The following is a 17,785-nucleotide window of genomic DNA, read 5'->3' as shown; positions in this document are numbered from 1 at the left end:
TGACACAAACCCACTCCAGGAAGATAGTGACAAGCATGGCAAAGTCCATGGTGGCTGAGAAGGACACAAAACCGACGCTTGGGCAGGACACAGCCACAGAATCCCTGAGAGCCACTGACAATGCCCAGAAAGGCAGAGGGCAGCCAATGTTTTTACTACAAATACACAACTCTGAGACTGCTTACTCAACAGAGAACCGGTCTTCATCCCCATGACAATTTCTGAAAATACCCTGCACTGGTGATCTGAGTCACCAAGAAACACAAAGTGCTCGGTGCCCTTCAATAAAACCAGCAGAGCATGCAGTGGGTTTTATGAAGGTGGCCAAGAGTGGTCACCATTTCGCCATTTCAGCTTGACGTGCCAAGTCTGGTTATCTCTGGGCGTCAGGCATATGGAACAGCCCATTCAGGTTTAACTCTATCCTAGTGCCACTCATCTTAGTGGAAATAGTACCAGAGTGAATTTATGTTCATGTCCCAGAGCAGTTTATAGAACCACCACATGGATTCAATAAATTTTTAAAACTTTTCAAGCACATTTTGAAAATGGGATTTCTCCTATTATAAAAAACATCTTACAGGAAACACACACACACACACACTCTTTCTTTCTCTCTCTCTCTCTCTCTACCTATAGGAAGACAATTCCAGGGCTTATTTGTGGGTCATTATCACCTACTGAAATTCTGCATTCTTTCACTTTTAAATTAGCTAGTGACTCCTGAGTCTGTTTCTCATCCCCTCTCCATCCTCCACATACAGCACCCTCATTTCCTCCACAACATTCCTTTCCCTCTAGTTAATTCCCTTGGTCCTCCCCTTCCCTCCCTCTCTCCCATTGGCACCATACCCACTGCCCAAGGTAATGCTGGCCCTGTGCTAGAACCTGGAACCCTTGGAGCTGCACTGTGAACAGAAAACCACAGTCCTCCCTCCCGTTGCCCAGTGTGACCAGGGAAGTCGGGCACCTGCAGCTGAGACACTTATCAGTCCCAAGGAGGACAGCTGGCAATCTGCCCTGTCCACCTGTGCTGCACTCCGCTATCTGTATAATCCTCACAACTGTCCTGGGAGGTAGGCCCGTTCCATCCCACTCCATGCTGGTGGGCTGTGGCTGAGAGGTCAGGAAGTAATTTCATGGTCCCACAGCTGCTACATACAGAGCAGGATCTGAACCCAGAGCGCACACTCCTCACCACACACCAGCAACCTGTCCTTGTTCACTGTGGCCTGGTCTGTCCCTAGTTACTGGAATGAATGCCTCAGATTCACAGCACTAGGCTCTATTTGACCACAAAGTATATATCTTGATGTCATATGGAAAGGTCATTACTGTCATAAACTCAAAAAGTTAGAGGACAAATCAAGCCAAAGATTATTTGGGCAGCCTTTAAAATTTGCTGTGTAAGAAGTATATAAGAATATTACCTGGGGTCACAGTTAGCTGAAAGCAATGAAGCTTGTTTGGATCAGGAAAATGCACTTTACATGTACCTGCAAGAGAAATAGCACGTCAGGAAGTTTTGAGGGCTGGTGGCAGCTCCCATGAGGCCAACCTCGAAACACACACCCAGGTTAACGGTGTTGGATCCCCTTGCTTGTTTGATAATTGTGCCAATGTGCTAAACTGGCAAACCAGTGATTTTTCCCAGGTGATTTCCTGCTACTGTCTTTTACTACTTAATTCTAGATTGAGATGTTTTCTTTCCTTTAAATGGTCACTAACAATAGAAATCTTTCCATTAATTCCAAGAATCAGGCTACTTTACTTAGAAAAGAAGAAACCATACCTCAGGGAGATTAAAACACATGGATAAATAAAGGCTCACTACACATAGGAAAACCAGAAAAAGAACCCAGGTCAAACTTCTGGTCTGCTCACCTAGCACCAGTCATTCGCACCTACCACAGTAAGTGGCCTATTTGGGGGTGAGGTAGGGAGAAAAGGAGAAAAGAAGAGGGATATAGCATGTAACCTTTTAAACATTTTTAAAAATTAATTTTAAAGAGGAGAGAGGGAGAGAGAGAGAGAGAGAGAGAGAGAGAGAGAGAGAGAGAGAGAGAGAGAGATATCAGCTGCCTGCAGATGCCCTGACCAGGAATCGAACCCGCACCTTTTGGTGTATGGGATGATGTTCCACTCAAATGAGCCACACCAGCCAGGACTAGCATGTAGCCTTTTTAATCTGACATTTTAGCTGTAAGAGCTAAGATGTTTAGTTAAACCTAAGCTATTTAGTTAAAATATTGGTTTGAAAGCCAATTATAAAGTTTTATTATTTTTAATCCAAATTTTTAGGTAAAGCTAAAGCTATACTCTATGGGCTAAAAACCGCAATCTGTAAGATTCATATTCAAAGACAAAATGAACTGTGTTTAAGTGGAAAGTTGTTGTGGTCCTTGATTAAATGTCTACGTGTATGTAAATATTGGGGGTGGGGGAGAAGACATGATGGGAGGAGAAAACAAGAAAATCACTTCTTTTTGTTGTTGTTGTTAACCCTCACCTGAAGATACTTTCCCCACTGATTTTTAGAGAGTGTGGAAGGGAGGATGGGAAGTGGGGAGAAAGAAACATTGATGTGAAAGAGACACACTGACCAGTTGCCTCCTACACGCACCCTGGCACACACCCTGATTGGGGCCCTGGGACCAAACCTGCAACCCAGGTAGGTACATGCCCTTGACTGGGAATCAAACCTGAGACCCTTTGGTGCAAGGGCCGACGCCCTAACAACTGAGCAACACCACCAGGGACACTTCATTTTTTAATTAGAAAAATGTCCTTAGATACAAAATTTTAAAAGAATAGGAAAAAAGGCCCAGCCAGTGTGGCTCAGTTGGCTAAACATCATCCCATGCACCAACGTCACCAGTTCAATTCCCAGTCAGAGCATATGCCTGAGTTATGGGCTCAACCCCCAGAAGCAGGCATGAAAGAGACAGCCAATAGATGTTTCTCTTTTACACTGATGTTTCTCTCCCTTCCCCTCTCTCTCTAAAAATATCAATAAAAACATATTTTTTTAAAAAGGAAAAAAGCCCCAGCCTGTGGCTCAGTTGGAATGTCGCCTCCGTACACCAAAAAGGTTGTAGGTTCAATCCTTGATAGGGGTTGTGTACAAGAGGCAACTGATCGATGTTTCCCCCTCTCCTTCCCTCTCTAAAACTAGTTAATCAAAAAATAAAACAAAAACAAAATGAAAAGATTCCCAGGTAAGAATTAAAAAAAAAAAAAATATATATATATATATATGGAAAAAAGAGAATAATATAATGAACTATTATACTATTAGTATAATAGTTCACCCAGCTTCAACATTTTGCCCATCTTGCTCTGTCTAACCTATCCAAATACATGATTATTTGTTTGTTTTCCCAGAACAGTTGAAAGCAAATCATTTATAAATACTTCAGTAGGTAGAAAGGTAACCTTTTAATAGAATCCCAAGATACTTCCTTCTAGTTCTGACTAGAAGAAAACTTTGAGGTCAAGCAATCCAATGACTTTTAAGACATTTTTTACTGGGACCCAAATAAGAAACAGTTCTTATCACAGCCCACTATACCCATAAATACTATATATTAAAAATGCTTTAAAAAATATGAACTTACCCTTAGAAACTGATTTCATGACTACTGAAGGGTGTACCCCACGATTATCTTTCCAGCTTTAGGTGGAAATGGGCCCCCTCTCTCCCCAGTCAGATGGGCACTCCGTAGCCTTTGCCCAGACTGGGAGACCCACTTGTAAAACATTTCACCCACATCACACACATCCTCAGTATCAGAACAATTTTTTAACCAAGTATGACGAGAAAAAGTTCTAATTCAAAACAACATTTAAATGGCCAAAGCTTTCAGACTTTGAAGGTCTTAAGAAAGGAACGTTGCCACATATCACAGGTTCACTGCCTGGATAGCAAGCCTGCTCAGGAGTGAGGGCTGCACATGGTCTGAGTGGGAGAACCAAGCAGGGGTGGGGACCTGGTGACATCAGCCAGTACAGCCATCCTACCTCAGCACAAAGATAAATGAGCACTTTCTGGACCAAAATGGTACATCATCACTAGCAAAACTAGGGCTGTCCATTATTGATTTATAGACCTTTTCACTCAAAGAGGACGTGGGCAGATAGGAAACCTAGCCGAACGCACCTCTGCTACAGTGAGGAGAGAGACACCGCCTGCTACGGTCAGAAAGACTCATCTCCTCCTATCACAGCCTTGAAAATAGTCTGTTCCCTGCCTGCACAAAATTAAAGCGTATTCCTACCATACATGAAATACAGGTTATTAAAACGCACAAGTTTCTCCATGCAATTACTTTTCAGAACTAATGTTGGATGGGGAGCTATACTTACAAGGTAAGTTAGCTTCAAGTTCTGCAACCTCTGTAGAAACAAAGAGATTATTGTTAATATCAGTCAACTACTCCACATGAAATTACCAACTCTAAATTCGCAATTTCTGCCAGAACTGAGGAAAAAATAAGTAAACTGAAAAAAACCAAACCCTACACTTGGCTTCAAGTTTAGACTTTAAGCCATGAAGTTGCTTTCAAATATACAAAGTGACATGTAGGATGCCACCAAATACATCCAAGGGCTCTTGAGAGTTTACTTTCAAAATGAAAACCATAACATTAACACAGAAATTACCTCTAGGTAATTTCTAAAACCTTGTTCCTCCCAAGTATAGACGCTCCTTCCCTCAAAATTGATTTATTTATATACCTGTGTCTCTTCCAGCTTCTCAGACCTTCCTTCCCATGATGGCTCACCTACTGTGTGCTGCACTTTTCAATGAGAGAACTCGTCTGCTGGGCCCTCACCTGTGCCCGTGCCCATGCCCTTGGAGCTGCATTCCTTGGCCCCAATGCTCTCCTCCAGGGCCTGTTCTATCAGTCACTACAGCACTGAAGCCCAGCACCCTCTGCCAGCACAGAGCTACAAACCCCCAGCCACCCTGCTACTACACAGCTGGTCTTGGGGGGGCACCCAGAAATAACTGGGCAGGCCAGTGCTCTCTGCCTCAGGCATAACAGAACGTGCTGGGATTCCCTTCAGCTGTGGAGACTAAAAGGAGGAGAAGGGTTTGAGTGGGCTCCAAAGAAAAAGTAGAATTTAGTCCAGTAGAGGTGGAGGTTAGTGATGTGCAAAAGCATAGAACACTGACAGGCACAGAGGCCAAGCAGTGTGGTGCTCGGGAAAGGAGGCCAGGATCGTGGAGGTCCCAAGAGCACGGCTCAGAATTCTAAACTATATCCTGCAGCAACAGCAGCCAAGGAAGATCTCTGAACCAAAGTTCCTAAGCTTTGCCTCAAGAGGACCACTTTAGGAAGGGCACAGCGAAGGCCAGGTGACCTGTGAGCTGGGCACTTGGATAGGCAGCAAGGGCCTAGCAGAGGCAGGGTGCTTGAGGGCAGAGCATGGAAGGAGCTGCCAGCTGTGTGGGGCGAGAGGAGTCCAAGATGGAGCATAGGGCTGGGAAGCCCTGGGAGAAATAAGCTGAAGTCTGGGTGCATGACCAAGTCAGGGTCGAGGAGCCCCTGTAGAGTGATGCCACCTGAGGTCATGAGACCAACAAAAGTGGGGAGACTGGTGAGAAAAACCTCAGGAGAAAGCAGAGCCCAAGAAGCCGGGAAAGTTAATAGTAAGAAACAGGTGGAAAACTATGGGGAAATGTGGTGATTCATTAAAGAGAGGACAGACTGGTCCAAGGGGAATGAGGCCCAAGGCATAGCCAGTGGGTGTGATGGACCCAGCTGAGGACATTCAAAACAGCAGGAAGGTAAGTGGAAAGATGAAAACCAGATTTAAAAAACTAAAAAGCAAATGAGTGGTCAAAATATAAATGCTACAGTTATGAAGATTTCTTCAAGTGATGTGAGGAGGGGCGGGGAGGGGAGGGCAGAGGCCACCGTGTTTGCAAAGCTGAGTGCTGAGTGCATTAGTGGGAAGACTGGTGGGCGGTTCTGTTCTCAGGCTAAGATTTAGGAAACCCACAGGCCTTTGACTTCAGCTAAGAATCTGGGTAGGGACAGGTGGCCTACGAAATGTATCAGCTTGGGGACCCAGGGGTTTGGAATTGCATCCAAAAAGTGGAGTGGGGCAGAGGAGCCAGAGAACACAGTTCAGGGTGTTATAGCCAATCAGCGGAGCTGGGCGTGGGGAGAGCAGTAACCCTAATCATCCTCTGGCCATGACTGGAAAAGGACCAGGTTTTGTGGTGAAATGCAAGCCCGGGAGTCTCCCTTCTTGGCAGTGTTATGTTGTACATTCAAACATATCCACTTAACAAAACATCATGGAGAGCCCGTGAGAAGTTCAATATCATTACTCTCATAAAGACCACAGTGATCTTCAGTTTTGGCCTCCTGACTGGCCTACTATTGCCCTACCCTAGAGCAGGGTGCTCACGAAAGAAAGTGGGGTGTAGAGGACCACAGCACTCTGCACTCCGAGGCATCCACACCAGGTCCTCTGACGGGGAGGGGCAAGGGCCTTGCTCTGCTCCAACAGCTCACAGAGGATTTCATTGTATCAGAAAAGCAGACATTTTATAAATGAGTCATTCATATTAACAATTTTAAAAGTTATCCATATAATTAAACTATGTTTTTAAGGCACATTTTATTTACATATTTTATTATACTATTATTTAACTTTTTATTGATAAGAATTTGCAAGAAACGGTCCTTGAGGCCTTTCTTTTGAGATAGATGCTGGCCACAGGAACCAGGCTTTCTCTGGGGGCCTATCCCATCTATAGGAGAGCTCTGTTTCGCCCAGCTTTACAAAAGCCCAGTGAAATGTGCCCAGAGGATTTGGGGGAGGGGGCACTAACAGAAGTGAAATGTTTGAGAAGACATTCTAGTGCTAAGGGAAGAGAGGAGGTCTGGACGCAGGGTGGCGGGGAGGTGCTGACCAGGGCATGATGATGACAGAGCCACAGAAGCAGCCCCCACACCGCTGGCACAGGCGGAGGACGCCTCACTCTAGGACAGGGATTCTCCTGCAGCAATGCCAATCACCCGGGGAGATTTTTCCTGACCTTTTCAACAGCTTTAGTGAGTACAATTTACACACTAAAAAGACCTACTTAAGTGTATGATTCAATGATTTTTAGTAAAATCTGGAGTTGTGCTTCCATTGCCACAATCTAGAACAGGATGGGGAATGTCTGGCCAGAGGGCCATATAAGGCCCGAGAAATCATTTGGTCTGGCCCTGCCAAGGTATTAGGGGTGAGTTAATTAAATGTTTGACCAAGGATAGCAGGCCAATTTTTAAGTTGATAATTTTGTATGTTATAGATACACAAATGGCCCTTGGCAGAGAAATGGTTCCCACCCCTGACCCAGAACTTGCAGAGCAAACCCTGCCCCCTCAGCAGCCCTGCCAGGCCAATACACCAGAAGTTCTAGGTGGGGCCCAGGCCTCTGAGTTGCTCCTCTCCCCAGGTACAGGAAATTGCTGTCAGCTGTTGTGCCAAGCTATATTTATACACAGCTAGTTACACAGACTTAACAACTTCATACTATAGTCTAGACCTGTGGTCGGCAAACTGCGGCTCATGAGCCACATGCGGCTCTTTGGCCCCTTGAGTGTGACTCTTCCACAAAATACCACGGCCTGGGCGAGTCTATTTTGAAGAAGTGGCGTTAGAAGAAGTTTAAGTTTAAAAAATATGGCTCTCAAAAGAAATTTCAATCATTGTAATGTTGATATTTGGCTCTGTTGACTAATGAGTAGGTAGGTACATTGTTATTGACTTAATTAGGGTACTCCTAATTTTGTGGAAGAGCCACACTCAAGGGGCCAAAGAGCCGCATGTGGCTCTCGAGCCACAGTTTGCCGACCAGGGGTCTAAACTTAAATTCCTGATGAACCCTTGAATGAGCACTAAACTTAAAATTCCTGCTTGCATTTCCACGGTCAGTGTGACTCACTCAAGGAAGGTGGACAGGGCCGGGGAGAGCCCTCAGACCCAGTCCAGCAATGACTGCCACCACAGGCAGGACATCTGTAGGCTTCTGGTCCAACAGCCAGTGCAGCAAGGAATACATTCTGGGGGCACAAGGACTTCAATAAAGATGCCAGGTACTCTAATTCAGGCCACTATACAAGACAAACGAGCCACAGAAGCTCACGCGGTGTTGCTCTCGGGGAGCTGTCACAAATGACAACAGTTTCTCTACATATCCAATGATGGCAAATACTATTCATTAACATCAACAGTTACCACCTTAGAATCCATGTACACTAAGACTCTGACCAAAGAAACAAGTGGACTGCTTTACATGCTTGAGGCCTCTTGGAAAAGCAGCCACCCTTTCCTGCATAACCTTAGTGCCAAAGGACATGACCCCACCTGTTCCGTAACAAGAAATTCAGATATTTTTACCCTGCTTAAGGTTTCACCTGTCCTAAGATGCTAACACCTCCACTGCACACTGGCCCGGCCTTTCTGGGAGGCACCTGGCACCTTGCACAATTCCGTGGCTGCACAACTTCCTTCTGAGAAATGAGACTCTTTTCCTTTCTAACTAAAGATCAAACCACAGAGCCCACTTGAAGCATGACTGCACAGAAAGATCAGATGAACCTGCATTCTCTCCATGGCGGAGAATGAACAGACTTGCCCAGCCCTGGGACAGTACCTGGCCCTGAGCCTGGCACACACAGCGTGCTCAGGAAGTGCTTGACAAACAAGCACACTTGTCGGCAAGATGGCAGTGAATGTCCTGAGGCGTGAGGAGCCTTTCTCCTGGGATAGCTGGGGACAAAGGCTGCACACAGATTCATTCCCTTTAGAGCCGCTGATTCTAGACCTGAGCTTGAACTCAGTCAACTCAGTTCCAAATCTCCACACTTAATAAAGACTAACATAGGCAAAGAGTGCCCGCCAGCCTGCTGGAGCCCCTTGAGGTCTTTGGGGGTCAGAATCAGTAGACTGACAGCAAGCAGGCACTAAGTTTGCTGGGTGGGCAAGTGAAAGAACAGGGACAGACATACTCCCACTGCATGAAAAGGGCCACCTTCTGAAAGACAAGAAGTCAGCAATTCTGCCTGAGGGCATTTTGGGGAGGTGGGAACACCATCAGACTCAACAGCCCCACAAAGGTCCAGCAGGAACGCAGCACCAACTGCCCTTTGGCTGAAAGCACTGGCTCCCCAGTCAGGCTGACCTGAGTTGGGGCCAACAGGAAATGCATAGGATCTGACACCCTTCCCCCAGGGTCCCTAGCTCACAGGGTTCAGAGCAGGCAGTGGCCCTCAATCCTGGCCCAGACCACTGGATTGTTCTACACTCCCCATTTCTGACCTGGAAGACATCCTTGAGAACCATCCTGGGGGTTCAAATCAAGAGCTGGTGTGGTGAAGGTGTAAGTATGGTAGTGGGTGGGCGTGGCGGCAGCACCTCACTTGGCTGGGCCCTTGGGACCTGAGTCTCTTTCCCGGATGCTCGCTGCTCTGAGACAGGTTCTGGTGTATCCAAGGAGAACTGACTCCAGCCATCTGCTGCCCTTCAGAACTGGACCTTGCAGGTCCTGGAAGACACCTCCTGCCCTTAGAGAAGGGGCAAAGTCCAGCGTGGCGAGCCCCAGCAGGCTACCCAGCTCTGTCAGGGCTGGATGTGTGTGGGAGCCTCTCTTCTCTGCCCTTGCACTCTGTCCTGCTCCTTCATTCCTGCTTGCGGGGCCTGCCCGAGAGCCTGCCCTGCCCCAATATGTGGGTCCAGCTGTCCTCCTGCACTAAAGCTGCCTCCAGCAAGTTTCTCAACCCCCTGAGTCCAGCTTCAAAATGAACCACCACCCAGCAAGATTAGCAAAGGTCAGACTAGATTTGCACTAGAAAGTGCCCAACAGAAGGCCAGGCCCTGAGAGCTTAGTGTACAAAGCTGCTATAACCATGATGGGGGTATGGTCAACCACATTGCACAGTACACCTGCCAGCTTCCCACCTGTTCCTCCTTAGCAAAGGTCTGGACCGTCCTCACTGTAACTCCCCAGGCACCAAAACACCTTCCACTCCAAGGACCACAACAACACGCATCAAACCCTTTTCCAGGTGCTGCCTGGCTCCTGCTTCCTCTGTAGATGGAACCCTTGAGCCAGCACCCGGAAAAGAGACTCAGGTCCTAAAGGGCCCACCAAAGTGAGGTGTTGCCACCATGCCACCCTCTGACCCCACAGGATAAAGCTGCTTAGAAAACCCACTGCAGTCCAGCGCTCTCCCCGACAGAACAGGCAATGCCAAAATATTGTATAGAATGATTCTTACTCTACCAGGAGGCATAAGCCAGAGCTGAGTCAACGTTCGGGGGCAGCAGAACAAGGAAGCATGCGCCCCTGAACCTGAGGCCTTCCTGTTCCCGTTCCTTCCCAAGCTGAGCACTGCTTTGTTTCTGAGAAGGCCCAACACAGCACGTGTATACACAGCGCGTGCATACGCATGGCTCCCCTGCCACACTCAGTGTCAGGATATCAAATACCAGTCACCCCCACCATGTCTGCCTAAAAGAACACAAACACAGACAGTTCTAACAAACTACTCACACACCAAGTGCTTCCTAGCTCCTCACACTTAAGAAATGAAAACATTTGTCATAAGCTCTTTCAAGGCAGGGCTGTTTTCTCTCTCAACTCTGTAGTCCTCGACCCTAAGAAACTGCCTATGCACCTGAGAGCTGTAAGTCTGTGCAATGAGTCACGCAGAAGCTGCACACAAATGCATGTGATCCACAGCTCTGGGACGACGTGCTGTTAATTCTGCAAGGGGAACTAAGTTTGCACAGGCTCTCCTCGGGCTTTGACTTGACTAAATGGAGAAGGATCCTAAGAAATTACCCAATTCCACTCCCTCCCTTGGTGCTGAGGAGTCCAGAAGAAACAAAGACCCCTCTCCCAGGAGTCAACAATGACAGCACTGAGACCAGAATGGTAGACGTGCTCACTCTCAGGACTTTACTCCTCCCACCAGCACCCTGGCAGCCCCACAGAGAATACTCCAAGTACATAAGACACACCAGTTTCTAATCCACTTCCTCACCAGCAGCACTCCCACAGCACACAGGTTGTAAGTAATAAGTGGTGACACTTTAACATATTTTCAAACAAGCTGCTTCACACCCCAACAGAGCCCCCAGCAGCCTTCACGTTGTTGTGGGATATAGAGCTCACATGGACGTCATCACCTTTAACGAGCAGTCTGTCTCTCACAGACACCCTCCGAGTGGAGTCAGAGGCTGTGGCTGACGTCCGGGACCCTTTGAGACCGTCATCCCGCTTCAGTTTGCTCGCCAGCGTCAGCATTACTGCTGCCTTTACCCTGAAAGACAGATGGAAGCTTAGTTAAGAACAAATCTCTAGACAGCAGTTGAATACTGACTACAATGATGTAAGTGGTTTTCATTTTTTTCTTTAGTTATAGAAAAAGTTAGCATATTAGCTACATGAAGACTGGATTCCTTCATAATAAATTTGGGTAATCTCTACACCACCCTCTATAAGACTAATTTTTTAAAGTATGAGCTAAAATTTTTAAAAGGGGGTTTAAAATTTTTAAAATGGATTTAACACTCACTGGGTGCCAGGCCCTGGGGTATGGTGGGGACAGAGCTCCAGAGCTCACAGTCTAGGGGAGCCTCCACTGACAGGTTCCACTTGGGCTCACCACTGTCCATGTAAGTCTGCCCTTCCCCACTGCAGGGACATGCACCTGTGTGTGCCCCGCATGCTGGGCACATGGCAGACTAGGGGGGTTGTCAGCCTCTGGTGACGAGAGGATACTGTGATGCTTTGCTTTCCTTCTTCCTTTAAGAAAGGCGGGGCTAGAACCTTAATAAGCATCTTCACATTTATTTGTTGCTTATTTACATTTTTAGGCAATATCAACATCAAGATTAAGTTATAACCGATGCCCCCAAAATAGATTCTCTTTGCTGGCTGCTTCCAACGCATCTGTGTTTCAGATTCCCACTGAGAGCTCACAGGTAATAATAATAAAGACCAACAAGGTGATGTACCTGAGTGCTTGGAAGAAAGGGCTCAAGAAATGTCACTAAATCTGTACAGGTATCACTGTCTTTTAGAACAGCGGTCGCCAACTTTTTGGACCTCACGGACCACCAGCTGGTGACCGCTGCTCTAGATTCTGCCCTCTGTTTCTACATAAGATGCCATTCACCTGCCATGCCTCCTAGTTCTCACTTGCTTTGACACAGTTGGAAAGGGACTCAAGCTTCTTCTGACTATGGACACAAATTGGTTCCCAGCCCAATATTTCCATAATTTCCTGCATTACCTTAACATCAATTTCTTTCAATAACACTCTGATCATTTTCTTTTCTTTTTTTAAAAATATTTTTATTGATTTCAGAGAGGAAGGGAGAGGGAGAGATAGAAACATCAATGATGAAAGAGAATCATTGATTGGCTGCCTTCCTGCACGTTCCCCACTGGGGATTGAGCCTGCAACCAGGGCATATGCCCTGACCAGGAATCGAACCGGTGACCTCTTGGTTCCTGGGTTGATGGTCAACTGCTGAGCTACACCCGGCTGAGCCACTCTGATCATTTTCAAGAGAAAATGACCTAAAACTTCCAGAGGGCCCTAACTGGTTTGGCTCAGTGGAAAGAGCGTCGGCCTGCGGACTGAAGGGTCCTGGATTCGATTCCAGTCAAGGACACATGCCTGGGTTGCCAGCTCGATCCCCAGCAGGGGGCAGGCAGGAGGCAGCCGATCAAAGATTCTCTTTCATCATTGATGTTTCTATCTCTCTCTCCCTTCCTCTCTGAAATCAATAAAGGTATATAATACATAAATAAAAATAAAAATAAACTTCCAGAGGAAAACTTGATCTAAGCACAAATCTATTAGTTTGAGGCTAAGATCTTTAAAGGCAAAATATGTATAAGGGTATCCCTCCTTCTGGGTATTTTTTACCATTTTAACCCAAGTCTGTTACATAGCTTCTCACACCATCTTCTATATCCCCCCAGAGACTTTAAGGTTTTATTTTCTATTATTTGTACCATGAAAACAACATATTAAATATCTTCTGAATTGTGACCTCTGCAGACACATGTGTGCAACACACACATGTGCATGCACACACATTCACACCTCTAACCCCTTAAAGAATCACTGGTCTAAATGCTTCAGAAGATAGTTCAACTACACATTAGGGTTCACAAGCTATGAGAATTTCAAATCTGGGAAGGCCTTCTACTCCTCGCACTTTTTACAGATGTGGAACCCGACCATGGGGGCCCGGGGACTAGCTTGTCTGAGGTCACTCGGCTGCCAGAAGCAGTAACCACAGAAATACTAGTTTCCCTTCTGGAGATGATGGGAACATTTTTACCTTGAGTGTGGTGATGGTTCCAAAGGTATATACATCCATCCAGCAATTTGTATACTAGTACTTTAAAACATGTGCAGTTAGTGTACTTCAATTACACCTCAAGAAAGTTGAAAAAAAAGGTGAAAACACACCAACACTAGCTTTTTCATTCCCATCTATCATGTCATCTTTTCAGGTGGATCTATGTAGAGGCATGGACCACAATCAAGAAGCACGCCTTTTCAGGTTTACCCAGAGCAGGGGCTCCCAGTTCAGTTTATAAAGTAACTTCACAAAAGGGGAAGGGGGAGCACTGGGAATGGGAACAGAATGAGAATACCTTTTGGTGCTGCATTAGCCCCCACCTAGAATGATCCGTCAGACACCCTTAAGGAGATCTGGACCACAAAGCAGGGCTTGCCTCCCAGCCAAGCCCACTGCCATGCACCAAGAATGAGCACATCAGTCCTACCACATCATCAGGGCCACCTGAGGACAATGGCCAAAACAGGCATCTGTCATTTGGGGTCTGGCTGGAAGCACTTGGTTTTTATCCTCTACCTGACCTTGGCAATGAAATATGGCAAAAAATAAAATAAAAGCACAGCACGTATAGAGTTCAGCAGGCAGCACATGAGGAAAGTCACGAGAAAGAGCCCCGTGGAAAAGTCAGGGCACAGGCACATGCCTGGTCCACACCCAGCTTCCTGGGTGGGCCTACTGACGGAGCCACTCAGAGGGCCCTGGCAAGACTCACCGCACCAAGAGAGGCTCACACCAGCACTCCTCTGTGCCACTGCAGTCTAAGGACCCTGCTTAGTTCTTTCGTAACCCTATTGCCCCACACTCAATTCCTCTCTGGGATAAGCCCACACTCAATTCCACTTAGGTTCCTGGCTTGAGATCTTCAAGTTTGTGGTCCTTGATAAAACATACTGGGCACTGACCATGCAACATATAAAAGAAAATAACACTGGTGTTTCCTCTTCTACATTAGATAATACAAGACTTACTCGCCTAGCATTCTAAGAAATTTAAGTATATAATGATCATGTATTTCTCCACCACCTATATCATTATCATTATCACATGTCACGTTAGGGATAAAAGGCCTAATTTGGAAATGTGTCCATAGGTGCTAAATTAACACTAAACGAAGAGATTTGCAGAAAAAATATCCAAACTTGCCAAGAGGTTTGCTGAACAGCTCCAGTTGATTCAGAATTCTTTTGCTTCCTCAGTATGCTTCATACACTGAAGATCTGGTTCAAAACTAAACTTCCCTTTACTGCAAATAACCCTGACGAAGGCAGCATTTTTGGAAACAGATCAGCATTTAGCATGCTCAGTCTCTCTAAATTCCACACATTTAAGTTCCTCCTCTGGGCGGGACTCGCTTTCAGACTGTTCAAAGATCCATATGTGCTATTTACTAGTTTCATCATCAAGTAAGATTGACTCAGCCTACCTGCGTGTACTGGCAAAATCAGACCATGTCACCTGTGCAGGGACACTGGGGCCAGTCAGCTCATGGTGGGGAACTCCTGGTTTACAATTCTTCCTGCCATGAAAAATCCGTCTAAGTGTAAAAGATGGAACTGAATGCAAGTCACTAAGGGAACAACCACACCAGCTTCTCCAGCCAAAGAGGCCCAGATCTGGACCCAAAACAGTCCACACCCCACTCTCCTCCGGCAGAAAGCCAGGGCCCAGGAACCTCCCAGCAGGCAGCGGAGTCACTGGGGTTTGGCTGATCAACCTTTGGAGTCCAATACATTTATCTTCAGCAGGAAACCTGCCCCTTCCTGCACCCTACTACCTGAAAGGCAGGTATGTCTAGGTGGAGGCCCTCAAGTCCCCCAGCAGCTAGCCTGGTGGTGACTTGTCTCTGAACACCTCTCCCACCTGTACCCTGCCCCTGCCTCATCCCAAACAGAAGTCCTCTGCACAAGGCAGGCCTGCCTCCTCCCTGTTCCCCAACACCCAGCATGTCATTTCTGGAAGCTTCTGTTCACTGGGATACCCAGGTCCGGAATGCCCTCCTTCCCTTCACCACCCAATCCTACTCCTCGCACAGGAAGAACACATTCCCACCCAGATTCCAGCTTCTCCGCGAAGCCTTCCCGGGCCGCGGCGATCCACCCAGACCCACTCCCGCGCTGGAGGAATGCGGACAGGGGCGGGCCCAGCCCCCTCGGGGACCAGTGGAGGAAACCGAGCCCCGCCGAGGGCAGGGCCACGCCCAAGTTTACACACCAGCGGCACCGGGTCTGGACCCGGGACCAGCTGCACCGATCGTTCCAAGATGTCCTCCGCCCTCCCTTGTCCTCTCCTCCGCCCCCGGGCACAGCTTCCCAGCTCGCCGCGGCCGCCCCCAACTGCGTCAGGTCCCGGGCCGACTCCATGGCGGTCGCAGTCGGACTGCCGCGTCCGAGTCCCGCTCCCGCCGCCACGTCGGGCCAGTGACCTTGGACCGGCGCCCGGCGCCCCGTTTCCTCGGGACAATGCGGCCAGCAGCACCCCCGCGACGGCGGGCCGAGCGAGGGCGGCCGTGTGTGTGCCCGGCACGGCTGGTGCTCCTGCGGGCGGCCCCTCCAGCCCGGCCAGCGCCCCGGCCCCGGCCGGTCCCATTCACGCCGCCCGCCCGGGAGCAGCCGCGCGGCCTGAGGCGGCCCCGGCGCCGCCCGCCTTCGGTCCGCCTGGTGCAGCAGCGCCGCGGGAGCCGAGCCGACTGCAGGCCCGCGACCACCCCTCGCCCGCCGCGGGGCCGCGCGCTCCTCACCTGGGCACCTCGAGACAGGCGAGGCGGGCCCGGCGCCCAACACCATGCCCGGCCGGCCGGCGGCGGCGAGACGCGGCCCCTCACAGCCGCACCGGCTCCGGGCGGCGGGACCGGAAGTGGCGGGGCGGAGACTCGACCACTCTCGTCCGCGGCTGCTGGGACTGCGGCGGGCGCTTTAAAAAAAAAATTCAAAGCCCTGAAGAACTTTATTTGGCGCACGAAATGCGAACAACTGCGTGCGCTGAAGTCGGCTGGGCCTCGCTCATTGGCAGAGGGTGCGGCCGGGGGCGGGGCCGGATCTCTCGGTCCTCGCTGATTGGCGAGTGGCGGCTGGGGGCGGGTTCTTCCAGTCCGCTGCGTAGCCTGCGCTTCCGAGCGCCCGGGCCTTTGCGCTTCGTTTCTGCGTCCATTCATTTCGCCCTGTGCTGGGCCTGCTCTGCGTTTCAGAGAGACCCGCGCTGCGCCGGAACTGACCGCCTCGGTGCACGTCCCCGCTGTGTGCCCAGCGCAGTGCCCAGGGTGCAGAGGACCGGGCAGACCCCACAGCCTGCAGTGGAGGGGGTGAGAGGGCGGGGCGGTGAGATGTGCAAACAGCCGCCCACCCTCGGTGTGCCTTGGCTGAGGCTGCAGAGGAGTGGCTGGGGCCTTTCCTGTGCTTGTCTTAATGGGTTATATTCCTTCTTTCACCTTTTACACTTTTGTAAAGTACTTTAAAAGTCTCTCAAATTGTACAAACTCTTCTCACGTCCATTTGTGTGATTGGTGATAAGGGGCGGGGGTGGGGGAGCAGCGCTCAGGCAAGGCTCCTGGAGGATGGGCCCTCTGAAAGATGAGGTTCACCACATACACCGGGAGGAAAGAGCCAAGGAGTTGGAATTGTATTTCCAGAAGCCCCGTGGAAAGGTTTGAAACAGTGGAGTGACTTTCTTTCTAAAAACGTCTTCTGGCTCTGAGTGAGCTGGTGGGAGGGGAGGGGAGCCAGGCAGAGAGGAGACCAGAGCCAGGAAGACCAGCGAAGAGCACGGCTCATGGTAGTCCTTCTGTTTGGAACAGGTTCCTCCTTCACCCAGCTAACTCGTCATTTTCTCTAAGTTTGGAGAGGTCGTGCAGTCAGTTCCTCAGGTCCCACTGCCTTTTCCTGCAGCTGCACGTCTGTGATTCTTTCCTCTTCCAGGCTGGGGCCCCAGAGCCAGCAAAGCCCTGGGAGAACATCGCACAGGACAGAAGCAGCCCTAGCAAGCTAATGCACCTGTCATCTCCAGGAAGCATTCCCAGGACGGTTGCTGGCCGCGCAGGGGCGGCCTAGGGTCTGGGCATTTAGGAGGTCTTGCTGAGGGTCCAGACAGGTACCTTCTACCCAGGGCTCCTCGTGGCACACTCTGGATGCTGAACCCACTGTGGCAGCAATGCACTGCTGCCCATGTTTCATATTTTGTGTAGTACCTATACTTTCTGTTACACCCGGTATCAGAACACTCATTTCAGTGAGTGCTGTGGGCAAAATGCCACAAAACACTGTTTTCCCTTTTAAAAAAAAAACCCCACACAGTTGAAATGTATATCCATTAGTTATGTGAACACTGGAGTGAACAAGGCAGGAACAATCTGGAGCAACTATACCACGTTCTGAGCATTTGTAACGTCCAGGGT

The 17,785-nt window shown here is 48.8% G+C and overlaps 1 protein-coding gene across 1 annotated transcript in view; it reads right to left on the bottom strand.

Annotated features, from left to right (window-relative positions):
* The window catches only part of UBE2F (ubiquitin conjugating enzyme E2 F (putative)), a 31,244-nt gene extending 14,956 nt beyond the window's left edge, over window positions 1-16,288 (bottom strand). The window contains exons 1-4 of the mRNA XM_079781859.1: window positions 16,136-16,288; window positions 11,203-11,336; window positions 4,366-4,395; window positions 1,431-1,496 (exon numbers count right to left, since the gene is read on the bottom strand). Coding sequence (XP_079637985.1) covers window positions 1,431-1,496; window positions 4,366-4,395; window positions 11,203-11,320 — 214 coding nt within the window. The 5' untranslated portion in view covers window positions 11,321-11,336; window positions 16,136-16,288. The remainder of the gene's footprint in view (window positions 1-1,430; window positions 1,497-4,365; window positions 4,396-11,202; window positions 11,337-16,135) is intronic.
* Between the last annotated feature and the right edge of the window lie 1,497 nt (window positions 16,289-17,785).

This window comes from Cnephaeus nilssonii (genome assembly GCF_951640355.1).
Source record: "Cnephaeus nilssonii genome assembly, chromosome: 10".
NCBI lineage: Eukaryota > Metazoa > Chordata > Mammalia > Chiroptera > Vespertilionidae > Cnephaeus > Cnephaeus nilssonii.
This window is presented reverse-complemented; position numbering and strand designations above follow the sequence as displayed.